This window comes from Schistocerca gregaria, chromosome 9 (genome assembly GCF_023897955.1).
Source record: "Schistocerca gregaria isolate iqSchGreg1 chromosome 9, iqSchGreg1.2, whole genome shotgun sequence".
Lineage (NCBI taxonomy): Eukaryota > Metazoa > Arthropoda > Insecta > Orthoptera > Acrididae > Schistocerca > Schistocerca gregaria.
Window position 1 is genome coordinate 179,479,286 of NC_064928.1, and position 22,087 is coordinate 179,501,372.

The 22,087-nt window shown below is 41.0% G+C and overlaps 1 protein-coding gene across 3 annotated transcripts in view; it reads right to left on the reverse strand.

The window, feature by feature from the left end:
• The window catches only part of LOC126291741 (zinc finger protein with KRAB and SCAN domains 8-like), an 87,212-nt gene that overhangs the window by 16,592 nt on the left and 48,533 nt on the right, over nt 1-22,087 (reverse strand). For all 3 annotated transcript variants that reach the window (XM_049985417.1, XM_049985418.1, XM_049985419.1), the window contains one exon: nt 3,199-3,248. In XM_049985417.1, coding sequence (XP_049841374.1) covers nt 3,199-3,248 — 50 coding nt within the window. The remainder of the gene's footprint in view (nt 1-3,198; nt 3,249-22,087) is intronic.

Consider the following 22,087-nt stretch of genomic DNA (forward strand, 5'->3'; position numbering starts at 1 on the left):
AGGACCAAAAATTACCAAAAAGGGGCTATTAACTGGAAAAAGTCTTGTAATCAACAAAGCAAAATCTGTAAAAAAGAAAGAGAATAATCTTCAGTGATACAAACAAAATGTATTCTTACCATTTGTAGAAAATAATGTACTGCTTTTGCTGCACTCTTGCATTAGACATAACACCTGTGTCTTTAGGGGGACAACGAAATATAATTCGATTTCCACAAAGAGCTAATAGTGTGCTCAGCCTCCCAGAGAAGAAAAAAAAATCAACAGTGTAAAGCATTTTTCAGAAAATTTCACACCTCTGTCACTTCAGGTTTAGAGCAAAACAGTATTGTTAAACTTCAGTCATTTCTACATTTTTAATTTTCATTACCACATTTTAAAAATTTGATCAAATATGCAGAAGAATGGCCACGAACATTTCTTACTCCATGCCAGTTCTATCCAAACAAAATACTAGTCATCACCGTAAAGTGCCTGAATGTATTAACTGTTCTTTTATCAGGTGTGTCTGGTGTATTTTTGTGATGACTATAGGGAATAAAGAAGGAATTATTTCATTGTTGGTAAAAATAATCATAAGAGTTGTGTTAGAGGAATTGTTATAAAATATTTAATGCATACAAACTGAAGTCCTGATTGACGGAAGTCGTCTCTAATAAAACATCATACACTGCCCTTTCTTGCCACACTGGACTCACATTCGGGAGGACGATGGTTCAATCATGATTTAGGTTTTCCGTGATTTCCCTAAATTGCTTCAGGCAAATACCAGGATGTTTCCTTAGAAAGGGCACGGCCGATTTCCTTCCCAACCCTTCCCTTACCCGAGCTTGCGCTCCGTCTCTAATGACCTCGTTGTCGACGGGACGTTAAACACTAACCACCACCACCCACCTTTCTTGCCCTTGCCGTTCACTTGTGTAACAATTGTGTCTCTGAAACAGTTTATCTGTGGATATGAATCGCAAATTATTTAAAAAATTAGTGATTGGAAATATTGTTGATATGGTTTAAGTGCTTAAAATGCACATGTGTGCACTTTATATTTTGTGCTACATGGCGCCACATACTCTTGTAACGAGAGACCAATGATTGAATGCAGTAAACAGGTTCACAGGGATGTAGGTTGTGGTCATTTTACAGAGACATCACAGACTATGGTGGAGAGTTGCATCAATGCAGCCTTTGGACTGAAGACCAAGAATGAAGACGAAAATGGAGATGACCACGATGACCATGACCATGACCACCACCACCAACAACAACAACAACAACAACAACAACAACAACAACAGTATATGAAACTATCTCATAAGCTCAGTTGCGAGTAAAGCTGGTGGCAGAATTCAGTTTATTGGCAGCATACAACAAAAATGCAGGCTGTCTACAAAGCAGACTGCTTATAAAACTGTTATGCAACACATTATACAGGCTGATTAAAAAAAACCTTTTACAAACTGACATGGGACACCAGGCATAAAAGTACCAGTAATCACATTGGTACAAGGGGGCTGCAAAGACTGTCTGGGGCTACTAAATGGCGTTGCAGTTATTTAGTCAAATGCTAACAAATGGATGCCGACAACGGGAGATGCTCAAAAGTTTTGTGCAGGTTCATTGAGACATGCCCAACATTGACATTGCATTGAACTTCGCACCCTTTCAAAGATAGCTGGTGTATCTCAAATACATCTTGCAGCTGCAACAATCCTGCCCACAGATCCTCCGGCAATGTGACAGGTGTATCATACACAAAGCACTTCAGATATCCCCACAGGAAAAAATGGATTGGGGACAGATCAGGTGATTGTGACTACCATGCGACTGGTCCACCGCGACCAATCCAGCAGCTGGGAAAGGTTGTCTGCTTAAATGTGCAGCAGCTCCATCATGCTGAAATTGAATGCGGCAATGAACAGGTATGGGAATATGATTCAGCATGTCCTACAGAACCTCTTGCAAGAATTCAAGATATGTGCAAACATCAAGTCGGTCCAGTAGAATGAATGGCCCAATTAAACTGTCTCCAATGCTGCCAACATATACATTACAGGCAAATATGTATTGTGAGGCATGCATACATGTAGCACATTAGTTCATATTCATCCACGTATGCAGGTTTTGAATGTTCATCAGACCCTCAGAGTGAGAATACAGCCCGTCGATAAAGAGGACACTTGCTGTTAGCTTCAGTGTGCTGCGGATTCCTGCAGAAATCACTGCAACACTACCAAGTGCTTGTTGTCATCTCCCAATTTCAATGCCTGGACATATTGGAAATGAAATGGATGCAGTCCTTCATCATGTACAACGCACCAGAAGAAAGAATAGAGGATATCAGTGGTGCGGGATACACCTCATGTACTTGTAGACAGCGTATGGTTGCATCCATCCGATAATGCTTTCTTACGATGCAACTGTCCATGTTGTTCATTAGCAACCAGCATCTGGCTTGTGCACAATGAAGGAGCAGTTTTGCACAGTTGGCAACGTAAGGTGGCGAACAATGTGTGGCATGGGCTTTTTCTGTCAGGATATTTCACATGATACAATCATACAGCTTCTCATCCATTGTAGTTGGCTATGCCATAAATCAAATCCATCTCAGCCATTTCATGGTATGTGTGGCTAGCCATGCTTTTCTCAATGCTTCCACAGAATGAATGGCGATGGTCTTCATGCACTCCACCCGTGTTTATATTGCAAGCCCTGGCTCCTAACTGATTAGTGATCCTTGCTGTGTGCCAGATGTGCCTTGCCAGTTTCTAAAGTTTCTTTTTTCCCCCACTCACCCTGTTTTCAGTTTCAAGAAGTGATGAACGTCGGGGCATCACTCTCATAGGGGCTCAATTATTATATTAGGCTAATTACACTGTGTATGAGCACTAACACCATCATTCTTCCCATCTTTCATATACAAATATAATGCGAAGAAACCCTAATATGTGGTATACAGTAGGGAGTACCTCCAAACATTCACTCTGCAGTGATTTCCAGAGAACAGGTGCAGATGTCAAACCTCAATGTAATGTCATAAATCTTAGGCAGCAGTATTTTATCCAGCAAGAATTTTTCAACATGTGAAGATTTATCACAAATGCTTCAATTAATCACAATAGTGTCAATGCAGAGAAGTAATAGAAAGGTTTTTTCCAAACTACAGAAGAAAAATAGAAACTACAAGAAACTATACAATACCTTTCTGGTTCACTGCCATGACCTGTCGATTCTGCTTCAGTTTTGAGTTCCTGAAAGGATTAACATTACTATTACTACTGCCACTGCCACCACCACCACCACCACCACCACCACCACCAATAATAATAATAATAATAATAATGTAACAACAAAAACAACAACAATAACAATAATAACAATAATAATAATAAATCCACTGCTCCTGTATGGTGCTGAAATATGGACAGTTGCAAAACTATAAGAACAGTGTTCACACTGATGAAATGTGGTTTCTACAAAATGTTGAAGGATGTCATCTCTTACATAATGTTCCACATAACTCTATATGGGAATATGTAACATTTGAACTACTACTTGATCCCCTCCCTCTGCCCCATCTTGGCTGATTATGTTTGTTGCCTTCAACGTGTACAGATGGGCAAAAGAAATAAGGCAGCCGATAATGATAATGTACTATCTCCTTGGGAAAAGCATTGCAGGGCGACTGTACAAGCAATGGCGCGACTCATGAAAAAGGAATAGGGTGCAAGCCCAATCATGGATGGATGACGATTAATTTTAAAGAAACTTAAGGTTAAGATGAAAAACAGAAAGGCAATCAAGTATGTTCAGTCTGATAAATTCCTGCTTGTTGTACACCACGATATAGAAAAATTTCTCCCTTACAAGAAGACTCCTACTTTGCGAGATGGGGGATTGGCAGAAAAGAGTGGAGTATTTGGAAATCCAGTTACACATACAATTTGTTAAGTGGGAAGCACAGAGTTATTTAGCAGCACATATGGGTACTTAAAATAAGAATTAATTTTTTTTTTTTCATTGCTACACAGAAGAAGATGCTACTGCCTCATAACTTTTGAAAGTGCACTGACTTCCAAAAATCTGGGAAATATTATCACAGTTCTGGAAACTAAGGAAAGTACCAAACACATGACACTACTATTGAACATGTTCCTATCCCAGTAGTGGTGCAGAAAACTGTAATGGACACCAGTGTAATTACAACCCAACTACACTTCTGAGCATATCTGACACCAGTTACGTATACAAAGACAGAAGGGATGCCCACTATTGGCCTTCAAACTTGCATACTTCTGATAAAACATACACTAGTAGACTAAAAATTGTGGGATTCCGGAAACACACATTTCTTTTGAGGTAGCAAATAGGATACAATTGCAGAAATGTGGACTGGAAGGGAGGAGAGTGGAGGAGGAGTTAGTCAGGTATTTTCACCTCGTGTAGAGAGGCACCTCTTCCTCCTCATACAAAGAGATCTGTCGATCTGTCCAATCTCTTTTTCTTGTTCTTATGAGGAGAACACAGCAAGCACCATCACCAGATTTCCCAGGAACTTCACTCAGTTGAAGAGGAGTCAAAGTAAGCAAACCTGTGTCTTGGCTCAGCTGGAGACACACAACACTTTACGAGGTATTTTTTTGCAGCCATCTACCACATGATATTCACAGACAAAGTAGGAGCTCAGTGGTTAGCGTAGCAGCTTTTTAATTTTACACCCTGCATTCGAACCCCAATTGTTACTTTTATTTTTTGTTTTTCATTTATATAGATTATTGTAGCAGATTACTTCACAAATGTTTCTCATTGTATACTGATATAACATTGTCCTTATTCGTCCACTAGTTGTACGTCAGACGAATGAATTAGAGATGGGGAGGGGGGGGGGGGCGGGAGTAATAAGAAACATGACGTTATAACACCATAACACAAAACAAATTAGCAATGCAGGGAACAAGATGACGGTTTAAACAAGGCCACTTTTGATTTGACTATTGATATGTCAAGTATGATGTTGTCAGTAGCATGTCTTGTTATCATAATACTGAAGTTGGTTCCCATAATGAACATTGTGACAAATACAACGTCACAAAAACTTTCTGTTTTAAGAATTACAAAGGTATTTCTATGGTCGGTGTACATATATAACCTTAGTGTAATGTACTTACTATTTTAAACACTGGAAAATCCAGGATGGAATGTAGCAATATTAGAGAAGGAAAGTTGCTACTCACCATATAGCGGAGTTGCTGAGTCGCAATAGGCACAACAAAAAGATTCACACAGTTACAGCTTTTGGCCATTAAGGCCTGCCTCTCTCTCTCTCTCTCTCTCTCTCTCTCTCTCTCTCTCTCTCTCTCTCTCTCTCTCTCTCTCTCTCTCTCTCACACACACACACACACACACACACACACACACACACACAAATGCAACTCACACACACGTGTGCAGTCTCAGGCAACTGAAACCATACTGCAAGCAGCAGCACCAGTGCATGAGTGTTCAGCAACAGGGTGGTCCTCTTGTTTCTTGGCCACAGTTTGTTGGTGGCCATTCATGACAACCAACAAGCTGCCTGTATGCACGAATGGCCACCGACAAACTGTAGCCAAGAAACAAGAGGACCACCCTGTTGCTGAACACGCTGTCAAACATGGTATCCCTCATTTCAATAACTGCTTCACAGCCTGTGCCATATGGATCCTTCCCAACACCAGTTTTCTGAATTGCACAGGTGGGAACTTTCCCTGCAGTACATCCTATGTTCCCCTAATCCTCCTAGCCTCAACCTCCGTTAGTCACTGTCCTCACCCATCCAGCCCCCTCCCTGTTCCCATTCCAGCACTACACAACTGTCATTTCACTGCCACACCTAGTCTTTTAATTTCTTTTTATTTATCTCCTTTCCACTCCCCCCCTTCCCTCCATCTAAACTGCAGCACTTCACTGCCCACCACCCCCACCATACTATCCCTCCCCCTCCATACACCAACCTCCTCCTTACACACTCACAGTTGCCACTCCTGTCACGCACTGATGCTGCTGCTCGCAGTGTGGTTTCAGTTGCCTGAGACTGCAGGTGTGTGTGTGAGTGTGTGTGTGTGTGTGTGTGTGTGTGTGTGTGTGTGTGTGTGTGTGTGTGTGTGTGTGTGTGTCTAGTGTTGAAAAAGGCCTTAATGGCTATAATTGTGTGAATCTTCTTCTTGTGTCTATTGCGACTCAGCATCTCCTCTATATGGTGAGTAGCAACTTTCCTTCTCTAATATTGATACTTGCTATTTTAAGAGTACTGAATTGAAATTCATAAAGAAATATGAATTTTTGAACTGTCATTTCACCTAGGATCTCATTGGATTAATATTTCCATTTCTTCTCAGATGTCCATTCCCCAGCTCTTTTCCCATGTACGCAGTACTTTGAGGTCATCGTCTATCACAGCATTGTGTCCTTTTTCATTTACATGTTTGATATAGCTGACTTACTAGCTTTATCCTGTCTGAAATGAGCAATGTGTTCTTTAAAACAGGTTCCAAAATTTCTTCTCATTAGCCCAATGTAGTATTTGTTGCAATGACTATATTTAATTTTATACATTCCTAATTTGCTCAGTTTCTCTGTAGGTTGTGTGATGTTATGGACCAGGATTGACATATCGATAGTCAAATCAAAACTGGCCTTGTTTTGACTGCCATCTTGTTTTCTGCAATGCTCATCTGTATTTTATCATTGTGTTGTGAAGTCACCCTTGTGAAGCTTGTGAACAATGTCAAAGAAATCCAAGACAGCTATGGAAATAGCTATGCCTCAGCACATAATAAGAAGAATGCCATGCCACAAGAGCAATGTGAGTGGCAAGACAACATGGAGACAGTGGTAGGTTCAAATGGGTCAATGGCTCTGAGCACTATAGGACTTGATGTTGAGGCCATCAGTCCCCTAAAACTTAGAACTACTTAAACCTAACTAACCTCAGGACAACACACACATACATGCCCAAGGCAGGATTTGGACCTGCAACTGTAGAGGTCGCGCGGTTCCAGACTGAAGCACCTAGAACCGCTCAGCCACACCGGCTGGTGCAGTGGTAGGTTTCAAATTGATTATATTATGTAAGACAGAGATTTAGGTACCAGTATTTAAATTGTAAGACATTTCCAGGAGCAGATGTGAACACTGATCACAATTTATTGGTTATGCACTGCAGATTAAAGTTAACTGCAAAAAGGTAGGAAATTAAGGAGATGGTGCCTACATGAGTTGTAAGAACCAGAGGTTGTTGGGAGTTTCAGAGTGAACATTAGGCAATGACTGACTAAAACAGAGGAAAGGAATACAGTAAAAGACAAATGTATACCTTTGGGAGATGAAATAGAAAAGGCAGCAGAGGATAAAACAGGTAAAAAAAGACCTAGTACAAATGCTTGGATAACACGGCAGACACTGAATTTAACTGGTGAACGGAGAAAATGTACAAAAGCAGCAAATGAAGCACATGAAAGGGAATACAAACGTCTAAAAAATGAGATTGACAGGAAGTGCAAAATGGTTATGCGTGAATGGCTACAGGACAATTATAAGGATTTAGAAGCACATTTTGTAGGAGGAAGATAGATACCACCTACATAAAAATTAGAGAGGCCTTTGGAGAAAAGAGAAGAAACTGTATGAATTTCAAGAGCTCACATGGAAAAAGAAGTAAAGAAGGGAAAGCTGATATATGGAAGGAGTATACAGATGCTTGATAGGTTCACGGGAATTGCGCCGGATAATATTGTAGAAACCGCACAATATTTCAGCGAGACAACTGCCCGCCATCTTCAGGTGCTACTGTCACGTCACTGAGAAGCTCGCCAATTTATATGCTGGCTTTCTACAACAGCGCAGGTGCCAGCGGGGCATGACGTCAACGAAGACCAATTGTAGACAGCATCGAATACAAGAGCCGTCTGCTGGAGAAAGGGTCGCGGTCTGCGAAAGCGCGCCGCGGCGCGGGAAAATGCGGCCGGGAGCGACGGACTCTGTTCGCGCGTGCACGGTGTTGGCGTGCGATTTAAGCATCGGAGCTAAGGCTTCTCATCTGAGTAAATTCGGTGCGGTTGCCACTCTGCAGCTGACGACTCCTTAGTGCTGTCAAGGCTGGCTCCCAGCCTTTGCTCAGGTGAAACCCCGTGTCTCTGTTTATTAGGTCACTATTTATACGTATTTCGACCGCCTCTTTGATGATGGAGTCCCAGTATGTGGAAGTATGCGAGAGGATCTTGGTTTCTTCGTAATTCATGCCGTGTCATGTGTCAAGGCAGTGTTCAGCAACCGCAGATTTCTCTGGCTGACCCAACCTCGTGTGACGTTTATGTTCGTCGCATCTGTCTTTGATCGTACGACACATCTGACCAATATAAGACTTCCCGCATTGGCGCCGCAGCAAATCACGGTGCGTCAAACTTCGAAGTTCCAACGCCTTACACACAGGTCATTGCAAGAAGAGAAATTTAGAAGATGGACTGTGTTTAATCTCACAGATAAACCACTGAGTGACGCTGCAATGTCAGTGTTAGAAAAGGGACTTAATTTTGCGCCTACTCCCAAGACCTTGCCCATCAAGGAGTTCATCAGTGCCATTGAACAGGGTGTTTTAAAACTTCCGAATGATGCTGCTGAAGAAATAAGGCGAGAGGCTTGCAGATCAATAACCAGAATGCCTGCACCCAAGCAGAACGTCACCATTGAAGAAAGAAGAGTGCTCCGTTCTTTAAAAGAAGACAATGATATAGTAATTTTACCTGCTGACAAGGGTAACGCCATTGTTCTTCTGCCTGCTACATCTTATTTTGGCAAGATGATGGACATACGACAGGATACAGCGTATCGTCGTCTCCAGAAATATCTGACGGATGCCGTACAACGAAAGACATCCGCTCTCCTCAAATCCAGCAAACTTCCTGACCATCTGAAGAAGAGTTTAAGAGAATGAGCACCAGTTCCGCCACGACTTTATGGCCTGCCAAAGATACATAAGGAGAATGTTCCGCTTTGCCCTATCGTCAGTAATATAGGTGCCTCAACATACCACCTAGCTAAACATCTGGCTTCTCTTCTGAGTCCCATGGTGGGGAAATGTGAACACCATATTCGAAACTCAGAAGATTTTATACGGCGACTGAAGAACCTGCGCCTTGAATCTACCAACTTATAGTGAGTTTCGATGTGGTTTCTTTGTTCACACAGGTGCCTCTGATGGACTCATTACAACTCATAGGAGCTAAGCTGGAAGAGGACGTCTTACACCTTTTCAAACACGTGCTTACCTCGACTTACTTTTTATTTAATGACCAGTATTTTGAGCAGACTGACGGTGTTGCTATGGGTAGCCCTCTGTCTCCCATAGTAGCTAATCTTTTTATGGAAGATTTTGAGGATAAAGCACTTCAGACGGCGGTTTCGAAACCCAAATGTTTTTGGAGATATGTAGATGATACGTTTGTGGTATGGCCACATGGGACAGCAACGCTTCCTTCTTTCCTGCAACAACTGAACTCCCTCCATCCAAGCATCTGCTTCACCATGGAAGTAGAGAAAGATGGTGAGCTCCCGTTTCTGGATGTTTTGGTTCATAGAAAAGGAGACGGCTCCTTGGGTCACAGTGTGTTCCAGAAGCCTACATACACAGACTTGTATTTACAAGCTACAAGCTGTCGTCATCCCTCACAGCGCAGCAGTGTATTACGGACGCTAGTACATAGGGCTAGAGCTATCTCAGATCAGGACAGCTTATCGGCAGAGCTTAGCCATCTCCCCTCTGTGTTTGCCCAGAACGGGTACTCCGAGAACCAGATCCGGAACGCATTTCGACCAGCCCGCTCCAAACCTCAAGAAGAGCCTGAAGAAGCACAGAACACCACGAGGTTGATTTTTCTACCGTATGTCGGTGGCGTGTCTTTTAAGATGGGCAGAATTTTCAAGAAGTACTGGTTTAAATGTGTTTTCCGGCATCCAGCACGAGTACAGTCAATGCTGGGCTCTGTTAAAGACAACCTTGGCCTGAGAAGACCAGGGATATATAAAATCCCGTGCCTATGCAGGAAGACGTGTCGTACGATCAAAGACAGATACGACGAACATAAACGTCACACGAGGTTGGGTCAGCCAGAGAAATCTGCAGTTGCTGAACACTGCCTTGACACATGACACTGCATGAATAACGAAGAAACCGAGATCCTCTCTCATGCTTCCACATACTGGGACTCCATCATCAAAGAGGCGGTCGAAATATGTATAAATAGTGACCTAATAAACAGAGACACGGGGTTACACCTGAGCAAAGGCTGGGAGCCAGCCTTGGCGGCACTAAGGAATCGTCAGCCGCAGAGTGGCAACCGCACCGAATTTACTCAGATGAGAAGCCTTAGCTCCGATGCTTAAATCGCGCGCCAACACCTTGCGCGCACCAACGGAGTCCATCGCTCCCGGCCGCATTTTCCCGCGCCGCGCCGTGCTTTCGCAGTCCACAACCCTTTCTCCAGCAGAGGGCTCTTGCTGTATATGATGTATATGCTGTATATGATTGGTCTTCGTTGACGTCATGCCCCGATGGTGCCTGCGCTGTTGTAGAAAGCCAGCATATAAATTGGCGAGCTTCTCAGCGACGCGACAGTAGCACCTAAAGATGGCAGGCAGTTGTCTCGCTGAAATATTGTGCAGTTTCTACAATATTATCTGGCGTAATTCCCGTGAACCTATCAAGCAGATGCAGCACCGGGAAAGCCTCAAACAGCACATCTGGTACCTCTACGGGGAGGAGATGGTTAACACAGTACGTGAGTTTGATAAACTCCACAACAAAAGGGAGAGACTGTTGTGCTCTCTCGCGTTCTTAATGAGATGTCGAGACCAGCAAACTACACCGACTTTCACCAAGTTTACCCATTATGTGGACTCTGCGGTGGTCAGGAGAATTAAACAACGAGCAAGCAGGGCACTGGTGAGAGAAAGAATCCGTTATACTAGACGGGTATTAGACCAAGTCTCCAGAAGCCTGCTCTCACTTCATCTGAAGATCTCGTCGTGTCTTTCAGCGGATTCCTGGGAGTAGGTGGACAGCTATACTTGGGCACTTTTGGACTGGGCGTGGCAGCAAATCACGGTGCGTGAAACTTCAAAGTTCCAACACCTTACACACCAGTCATTGCAAGAAGAGAAATTTAGTAGACGGACTGTGTTTAATCTCGCAGATAAACCACACTGCAATGTCAGTGTCAGAAAAGGGTTTTAATTTTGCGCCTACTCTATCTTAATTTAATTTTTGCAAATAGTACAGCCCTTTGAAAAATGTAAATAACTCATACTGGAGACCTGGCAAATGTTTTGTGTTAAAGCTTCCTCCTTTAACTTGCAAATTTAAGACAAGAAAATATGACATTTAAGTTAATTTTTCCACTTAAAAATTATTGTTCTTCTCATTTGAAAGACCACAGAATGTTATCTTTTCCGTCATCTTACCAGATATTACTAATGTAATTATAAACAGTATCTTCTCTGATCCAGCTATCTGTCTTATGTAAACATTTATTACTAAAAAATGTAAAAAATGCTTTTTTTACAAGTTTTTATAAATATTATACTCCACAAACACATCCAAAAACTTTTTGAAAATCACACAAAATACTGTTTGGTTAATATGTTAGTACTTGGTGCAAATTAATAATGTGCAATATTCTTCTGTGTTAAGTGATAAAAAATTTTCAACATTCTACATATTTCACATAATTGAATTTCTAACGCAAAATATGCACATTGGCAACACTGTTTCCAGTGCTTTTCTGTTTAAAACAGACAAATGAGAACTTGCACATCAAACTTTGTGAAGTGTGAGGTCTAGATGCACATGGCTTAACTTTTTGTTGGATACAATATCAGTGAGGAAATACAGTAGTGAAAGAGTGAAGAAAAACACATGAAGGTGGTGTCTAAGAAAAGTGAAAGACACTTCACAGTTGTTGGAAATCTGTCAGAGGTATTGCAGATTAGCATCACATCCATTGGGCAGGAATTTCTACACTCACTACAAGAAAAAATTTAGTGACAACCCACCTAAATGATCACAAACACCTGAATGTGAAACTGAAGAAGACTGTGCAAATGTTTATATTCCTGGGTGTGAAGCTGTTGATACATTGAATGCCAACTGTATCGCTCCTTAAATGTTGAGAAAAGGTACGAAGCACAAGAAGAAAACGGTATGTAAAAAGGAAAGTGGAAGAAATTGAAACAAGTTTTACACAAGCTCTTCTTCAAAACTTTGTGAAGTGTGAGGTCTAGATGCACTTGGTGCAGAACCTGAAGAGAGTGATATTTACATGATATGTGGTATGTGGTTTCAAACCCTAAATACTGCTGTCTCAGCAGCCACCTATACTGAGAAGGCACAGTTACTGACACCTATACCAGGTAACTACTCTACGCAGCATATCAGAAATACATACCCATTTCCTCAGATTATTTTATTTCAAAAGCTCGTACAATAGCGAGTGAGAAAGATATTTGGGCATGCCCAAATTCTTACTGTGGGCATCCATCACAAGACAATACGCTTACTGTTGCTCTGGAATATTACGTAAGTGGTGACAAAGATTGTAGGAGGCAAACTCCTAACCAAGTGATGTTATTTCTGCTAGTGAAAATGATGAAAAAGTTAAAAAGATATACAACAAGATCAATAAGAAAAGTATACCTCCGAATTAAAAAGGAGAACCCAAATTTAAAAATTGGTCTCACAAAATTCTACTCCTTATGACAAAAATGTGTAAAGCAGCAGCCAATAGAGGAAGTATGCACACGAACTTACTGCACTAATTTGAAATGTGTTTGTTTCACCACAAGCAGAGTCTCGGGAAAGAATTACACAGAGATGGACCTGATGTTTATGTGTGTATGTCAAGAGCCCATTTTAAATGTTAGTTGCAGTGGTGTGCAATGTGTCCTGCTGCTGTAGTGATGACTGCTGAAGCATTACACCTTTGCTGAAGCATTACACCTTCAGGATACTGACAATGACTTAACCTATGTATTGTGTGAGGGAGGAGAGTAGGTGAAGAAGACAGCAGAGTCAGAGAAGTTTTTTACAGAGGTTAGGTATTGGGTTATGGAAGGAGTAGCTCACCATCATATCTGGAGGATTCAGAGACAGGCCATGGCAGAAGCAAAATCAGCCACATCCCAAAATACTGACACATTACTTCCTCATTTTGACTTTGCTGAGAACTGGTCTGTTGCTTTGCAGAATGAAATTCAAACTTATCACTGGCACACATCACAGATATCACTATTCACATGTGTTGTTCACTTCCTTGTAACATCACACTGTTTTGCTATTGTCAGTGATGCTCTCATTCACGACAGTGCACAGTGTCCTTTGCTGTCAGCATGATAATTGATGATATAGCATTTGGGGACCATGCATTTCCTAAACAAGTGAATGTGACTGATGGTGCAGCATCTCATTTTAAAAACCACTTTTAGCTTTATGAGCTTGATCAACACGGTAGTGCAAGAATTAAGGGTAGTTAGAACGGAAATTTTTTTTCTTCAATTTTTTCCGATTTTTATCTCATCATAAAATGTGCAATTTTCCAAACAAAGTTATATCACTTATATTTTATGTTTTAAAATATAATCAACACTGGTTGAAAATATTAAAATTTTTATGTGCATTACATCAAGAGCTAATAAAATTGGTAAGTTTTTATATGGTAAGCTGTGGACTGCTGTGTTATAAACGTCATGTCCAGAAGAGGATGTGCACCAGGTTGAGGAAGTTGAAACAAAGTCTGAGAGACAAGAAACTTTCTGAGGCAGGCTGACAGACAAAATGATTGATGAACTACAGCAGTATTATGGGATGGACATTAGAAATAATACAGAGGATTTGTTGAAAATGAAGCAGGCAGTATGGGTTACCTTCTTCCACAGACCATCAACTGATGAAAAACCAGCGCACTACCTTAGCCCTTCTGGACCTGATTCATGGTGCAATTACTGCAATGCCCAGCACTCAAACAGTTCATACTGCCATAAACATTCCATCCCAGCAGCAGTCATGGATATCACAAAACCTATTTACAGAGACCTGGCAAATCCTGAATTACTGAAGAATCCCAATGAGTCATTCAACAATCTTATAAGGGCTCACTTACCAAAAAATGTTTTTGTTGGAATGAAGACATTGAAGTGGGAGTCAATTATGCTGTTATTGCTTTTAACGATTGCAACATTGGTAGGGCGAAAGTGCTACAGCAGAGGGGAATTAATCCTGGAGCAAACTGCATCAGAGAACTTGATTGGATGGACAAGTTTCACATTGATAAAACAGAGTATGCAGCACAGTTGGACACTAAGAGTCCAGAAAGAAGAAGAAACTGGAAAAAAGATCAAGAGGATGATATACAGTATGGTGCAGGGTGCATCTGATTCACCAAAAATAAAAAAATAAGCATATATTAAGTGATTTACAGTCTTTTGAAAGTTTAGAAGCCATTCCCAACTAAATGTGAAAAGATAAGTGGATGGAAAACACTCTGGGAAGACCCAAAACCAGTTGGATGGACATTATCAAGGATGACCTCATTGCCAGAGGAAGAACAGTGGATGATCTCTGTGACAGGTCATACATGCACAAGAAAGCTGAAGAGGCTCATTAATAGCACCCAAGAAACGAGAACTGTAGAATGATGATGATGATGATTTCTAATTTTCAATGTTACAGAGGCAGTTGCACAACCAAAGCAGAAACATTCGTGAACTGTCAGTAGCAGAGCTTGTGTAGCATGATGTACTCATTTGGTTGTGGCACAGCATTCCATGTAGCTCGAGCCCAGAAGACACTGTTCCACAAGACTGTGTGGTCCATCTGAGGACACAAGGCAGATGAATGCTTTGTGCCTCACCATGTCACTTGCCATCTCACTCTGGTGGGTGCTCTGTTTTAGAGAACTGCATAAAACACGAGTGAAGACTGTAAGATGGGCATTCAACACTCAATCCGCCCACAGAGAATTCAGTGCCTTACTCACTGCACTGCACTGCACTGCTTGGTGTGTGGAAGTGAGGTGGATGGGAATGGCTCCAAGATAGGAATCTGAAGTGGGAGACATGCGGAAGTGAAGAGAGGTGACAAGTGAATGTGCACTCAGCACTGTCCCGGGCCCTGTGTGGGTGTTCCTATCTACATTCACAGTTATCACTACTCGTCACTGCCTAAAGTCTTTCTACTTGTGCCAGTCGAGCTGCAGTTACAGGTGGGAGGAGCAAGAACACTAATGATGATTAACAACAGGTGCCACATACCATACTCACCCAATTCTTCTCAAATTCGCCATTTGAAAACTACAGGGTTGTCTTATATCCACAGATTAAACTATTATTGCTGAGGTTAACAATTTTATGTTGTTTTATGGAGTATATAGATGTTGTCTTACATTTACAAAATTCAGAAGGACAGGGATTCACAAATGATATTAGCATTTCCCGATACACCGATGCACTCTACCCAGTAACGGCACTGCTCAGTTACGTGAAATTTGACTCGCACGGCGCTATTCCAGGGGATACGTGAGAATCTATGAACTGGCCACAACAATGATCTTTTGCTCTGCTTAAGATTTGACAGTTTTGTGAAACACATGAGGAAACAGCACTAAATTCTATCATCTTAAAGACTCTTGTTGTATTTGAACAGGTTTGCAGTAAAAGTTCTCATACATGTATGAATATTGGGTACAATCATTAATGTTGCTTTTTTAGTAAAAGTAAAATTAATGTTGCTTTTTAAGTAATGATAATATTCAAAAGCACCGTTGTTGATCTTCAAAAAACATTACTTGGTTCTGAACTGATATCAATATGTTATTTGATTGCAAGAGACTGTAATGACTTAGTAAGTGGGTTGCAAATGAGAAATTCAGTTGCTGTTCATGTATTAGAATATCAGGTGAGTTAACAGCCTTAGGACATAGTGATGTTAAGATGAAACGAGAAGGAAATTTAATCCAGAATTAAATATCTAATAAATGAAATAAATCATAGCAACAAGACCCAGTGTAGAAACGGTGCCAACATACATCAGTAGATTGCAGGACAAGCAAAAGCTCAAGAATTGGACTGAAGTGTGACTGCGATCTATGATTTATGTATTCATTGCTGTTGTTACATATGTCTTGCACCCTAGAAGATATTGCCCTCTGTCTCTCTCACAGTTGCTAAACCACAGCACTACAGAAATGTTGGTGTGGGAACAGAAAAGACTGGTGAGGAAACAGCAACATGAGCTCAGCTGAGAACTAGTCGAGTGCGGTAAGGGTGAGTAGCAAGTGGGCAGCAAATTACATCATGTTGCTAATCATGGAAATCTATACTGTGTACTTTGATTTTTTAGGAACATGTGCCACATTTACACAGCAGTTTGCCTGAAGCCATCTGTATTCGGAGTTGAATTGATTTTAAGATCAATTGATTTGTACAGGTTGATGTGTACTGGTCACATGGGCAGAAAGGCTCACACACATTTTATTAGGTTTAGGAGCTCCGAGGTGGATGGAGGAACTGTGACAGTGCAATCAAATTTACAAATTTAGACGCCAGACAGATTCATTGGAAGAATCCTACGGAAATGCAATCCAAAAACAAAGGAAGTAGGTTACAGTACATTTGTTCGCCCACTGCTTGGATATTGCTCACCAGTGTGGGATCCGTACCAGATAGAGTTGATAGAAGAGATAGAGAAGATCCAACGGAGCAACGGAGAGTAGCGCGCTTCATTACAGGATCATTTAGTAATAGCGAAAGCATTACAGAGATGATAGATAAACTTCAGTGGAAGACTGCAGGAGAGACGCTCAGTAGCTCGGTATGTTTTTTTTTTTTTTTTTTTTTTTTTTTTTTTTTTTTTTAAGAACATACCTTCACTGAGGAGTCAAGCAGTATATTGCTCCCTTGCAAAGAGACCATGAGGATAAAATCTGAGAGATTAGAGCCCACACAGAGGCGTACCGACAATCTTTCTTTCCACGAACAATACGAGACTGGAATAGAAGGTAGAACGATAGAGGTACTCAAAGTACCCTCCGCCACACACCGTCAGTTGGCTTGCCAAGTATGGATGTGGATGTAGATGTAGATGTAGATGTAGACTGTGCTGTGGTTCTTAACTAAAGTTGTACAGGAAGTCAGTGGACGTCCTTGCAGACAGATACAACTAAGCAATGGCACATCAAGAGGTGCATTACTGATCACAATGTCAACAAGACTACGTCCATCCTGGATGCCACACTGTCAATCACTGTAGTAACACCTGTCCCTATGCAAGAGTTACAGGCGGCTCCACTTGTAGACTTAGTCTTGCACGCTGATCTCCGCCACTATTGGCAATCCTGGAACTCTATACTAGAACTGTTGTACATCAACGTCGAACATGTGGAATGGAATTTGATGATTGGTCGACATTTGTGGTTTGTGGTGAATTTCAAACTGCCGCCCATGGCGCCAATCATGAACTGTCTCCACGCATCACCTCTGGCTGCATCCATTGGCAAGGATGCTACAACAATATTCATTTCTGCAGAAGATGGTAAAAGTCCAAGTAGGGCAGACAATATGCTTGGATGCAAGAGACATTATAACATTCTCGCATCAGTACAGATGCAAAATTCAGTGTGTACCTGTTTTCAGATAAAAACGACTGTCTTCTCAGATCCCATGGTAACTACAGCCTCAAAAATCGCAACATATTCAAAAGATACAGGCATATATTTGTGACTAAAAAGATATATATTTCACAGCTGTGTAATTAGGATCATGATTAAAAATCCTTATACCACTGACAGGCTCAGTAAGGTAAAAAAAGCAGAAAACAAAACACTCCTCAAATTAACATAAAACATTTCTTTTCATTTATTTTATTTCTCTTCATATTATCAAAATGTTGACAATCAATATATACTTTAAATTTAACATTGATGTAATGTTAACTGTTTAGGCAGATACTTTAGTTCAATAAAATACTTTGTAATTTTGATTACCAAGAATATATGAAAAATAAATTTTTCTAAAGAAGACGCTTAGAGGAAAAGAAATTTACATCTTGTACTCGGGTTAATATGGTATGTAGTGAAAGAAACATTTCAATTACAGCTAACATTCTTTTTCTTTTCATGTATTCAAAAAGACTAATATTACACAAAATTTCATGCTTCACTTTTTTCTGCCAATCTAATGAAACAGTTGTGTTGCAATTCTAGTGATAAGTGGGACTCACAGATTCACCGATGTCACCTACATCTACATATATAATCCACAGCCACTATATATGTATGAGAGAGGGCACCGTGTACCACAGTTAATCATTCTTTTATCAGTTCCAATCACACATGGACTGAGGGAAAAAGACTTTATATCTTTCTGTATGAACCCTGATTTATCTTCCCTTCTGGTCCTTATGGCACTATAGATTGGTGTCGGTAACATCATTCTGCAGTCTGTCGCAAATGCCTATTCTTTAAACTTCCTAATTAGTCTTTCACGAAAAGATCGTCAACTTCCTGCCACGAATTTTCATTCAGCTCATGGAGCATTTCTGTAACACTTACTTCTGTACAAGTGTTCTATACATGACCTCCTTTATACATGAGCTACACTTTTCTAGAATTCTCTCAATAATCCAAAGTCGACCATACACCTTCCATACAACAGACCTTAAGGTGTATTTAGAGTGGCTATATGTTATGGTAAAATTTGGTGGCAACAGCATTGTTGTCAACATTTCTGAAATGTGGCTGCAATAGAAGGCAATTTAGCAAATAATGTGAGCAGTTGCCAACATATTGCGAAGCGGCTGCAGGTGTTGTCCAGCAAGGGTGAAAATACTTCACACTGCATGGAAACATCTTTCTCTGTCCTTATCTGTAAATGCATCCCCTGTCACTCTCTTCTTTGTTTTCTACTTCTCTCACTGAAAGTGCTGCAGACAACTGTCTGATCGAAAACAATATTAGTTCGAAAGGTGGCATGCACATGTGCGCACACTCCACACACGCACGTAAATAGGCAGATGGGTCCCTGTTATTTATTATGCACAGCATTAGACAAACAAGAGAACTATGAATTGTATAAACACAATTCCTCTATGATCAGTGCTACGGGATGTCAAAATTAATGCATACAAAGACAGCAATCTGGGTGGGAGGAAGGGGGGGGGGGGGGGGCAGCAGATAGAAAGTTGTTGCCAATGAGCTCAAAATCACCCTTCATTAAGTAAGCATACCCTTCTGGATTCAACTTTCGTTAGACTGTCCTCACCCATCAGCCCACTCCCTGTTCCCATTCCAGCACTACACAGCCGTGATTTCACCGCCACACCCAGTTTTTTAATTTCTTTTATTTTTATTTCTCTCCTTTCTGCTACTTACCCCCTGCCTCCTCCGCACCTTCTCTCCCACTCTCCATCTAAACTGCAACACTTCAATGTCCACCACTCCCATCATACAATACCTCCCCCTCCCCGCCACAGCCTCCTCCTTACCCCCACCCAGTCGCCACTCCCACCATGCACTGGTGCTGCTGCCCGCAGTGTAGTTTCAGCTCTCTGAGACTGCAGACGTGTGTGCTAGTTGCGCTTGCATGAGTGTGTGCGCGTGTGTGTGTATATGTGTATGTGTGTCTACCGCTGACAAAGGCCTTAATGGCCGAAAGCTAAGATTGTGTGAATCTTTTTATTGTGCCTATCGCGACTCAGCATCTCCACTATATGGTGAGTAGCAACTTTCCTTCTCTCATATTGAAGCAAACAATTAACCATCTGTGAATAACTCCAGAGAATGATGACCAATAACAACGAAAATGACTGATCTCTTGATAAGTAACAGTTACTGTCATTTTAGGACCTCATCCAATTCATGCCTTGAAAATGGCAGGGGTTTATACGTGGAAATATTGGACTTTTGATGAATTTATCCAGATGCATTCTCGTGTGTTATTAGTGCATACACCATGGTGGAAGAAGTTTAACTTCTCCTTGGGCCATATGTTGAACATTATAGTCTGCATAATTCAAAGGATACAAAGTCCTAATCAAAAGTGGTAGGAAGTTCTCATTATTATGTACGCAACTGCTACGTTGCAACACATTATTTAAACCAAGAGCTTTAAAACTTAGAAATAATATTACTTTGTTCCAAATTGTACATCGCAATACCACCATCATTTCTATTTGAATCTGGCTCTGAACAACCTGATTGTAAATTTACAACAATGGGTTCAAGGCTTATATCCATCATCACTTACATGTCAAATCATTCTTTCTGAAGCTTTTCGGTATGCTGCACAGACTGTGCCCATGTACAGGTGGGCTGTTGTCTATTGCCTCATGCACAAGTGATTCAGTGAATTTAATCCTGAATTGTTTTTCCTCCTACATAGTCTTATTTTGCCCAAATTAACTCCATAGGGCTACATTGGCAGTGACACATGGGTAAACACAAAACTGTGTGAGCCCATTCATGTGCAAGGAAGTCAAGTTTGTATGTTCTGTCGCATCACTTGTGAAAATTAATGAATTGAAGGAGATCGGCACGAGTCTGGTTTATGCTGTACTTAATATTTTTATTTTTAAGCCATGGAAAAATATCCACTTTTCTGGTGTTTATACTTGGTATTTTTTCTGTAACAGGTGAATTATAACTGGCAATGGCCGACCTCAAAGCAAGGTATGACAAGAGCTGTGAATCACGTCATGAAACTGACAGGGTTCATTTCCGAATGGTAGTCACTGTTGTTTTTCTTACACGTAAACACAAGTTCACTGTCAGAATCAAAAGCAGATGAAGAATCAGCAGGCAGAATAATTATCCGAGAACCTATTCCTATCAAAACTTTAAAACTGTCTGTACCATCACTCATTTTCCAGCAGATCTTCCAGGAATTATTCTAATCGACCCTTGTGTCATCAAGGGAATACACTGTTGAACTACTTCCTCCTCTTGTATCATGAATCTTTATATGGGATGTAGTTTGTGCTCCACTTATGTCACTTCTTTGAATTAAGAACTCTTCTTAACATATGAAGAACCAACATCTTTTAAAATTCTTCATGTTGGTGAAGCACTTATCATTGAAGCTAACTTTCTCCTGCATAACTGGAACACGTTTTTGTGGTGTTGGGCATTCATCATTCATATGGAGCACTTTAAAACATTGTTGTTCAAACCATCCACTTGTGTAATAGGTTCCTTGTGATTTCGATGCTTTCCAGGCAACACGAAATCAACTTTTTCTATGGTTCCTACAGCTATGACACTTTTGTTTACAATTCTCTTTACAGTTTCCTGCTGACACCACATGGTTCTGGAGTCCATTATTGTGTCTTCAAATGTCAACAGTAGGATACTAGCTTATAAATTCATGTTTGGAAAAGTTTTAAATGCAGTAAACAGTGCAGCATGTAGGAGTGAGGTTTTCGCTGTCTAGTTGCAACTCACTGCTACCCGCTCAGAATGAGAATGAATATTATTGGCTGCCAGTTGCTAGTGAAGGGGGATGTGCAGAACAGCTGTGGTGGCTGCATGAGACTGTCGTTTTTTAGCTTGCCTATTGTAACTGAGTTTCGGAGCATCCCTGCACAAAGACCAACAGTAATCTGCAAACATTGCTTCGTTCCAATGGCTCTCATATCTTTGTTCCATAACATAAATGTCCTGAAGGAATCTTTCTCCATGTCCATCACTGACAGCTCCACAACGAGGAGGAAAAAAGTCTTGGTGCGAGGGGGGAGGGGGAGGGAGGGGGGGAGAGAGAAAATGGATTTTAAGGGACATGTTGCATCCAAGTTTGTGGTAGTTTTGCAGGGGAGCTGTCACCAACTGAGTGCAGCTATCATCTCTTTTGCTGCCTAAAAATCTGCAAACAGCTCTCTTGAAGGCTTCCAAAGCTTCCCTTTCTTTCGCCTCCAAAACTTAGTCAAATGCAGGATCTTTTACAAGTTTCGAATTTGTGGCCCGATAAAAATATCTTCCTTAACTTTTACAGCACTTATTTTAGGAGATTTCTC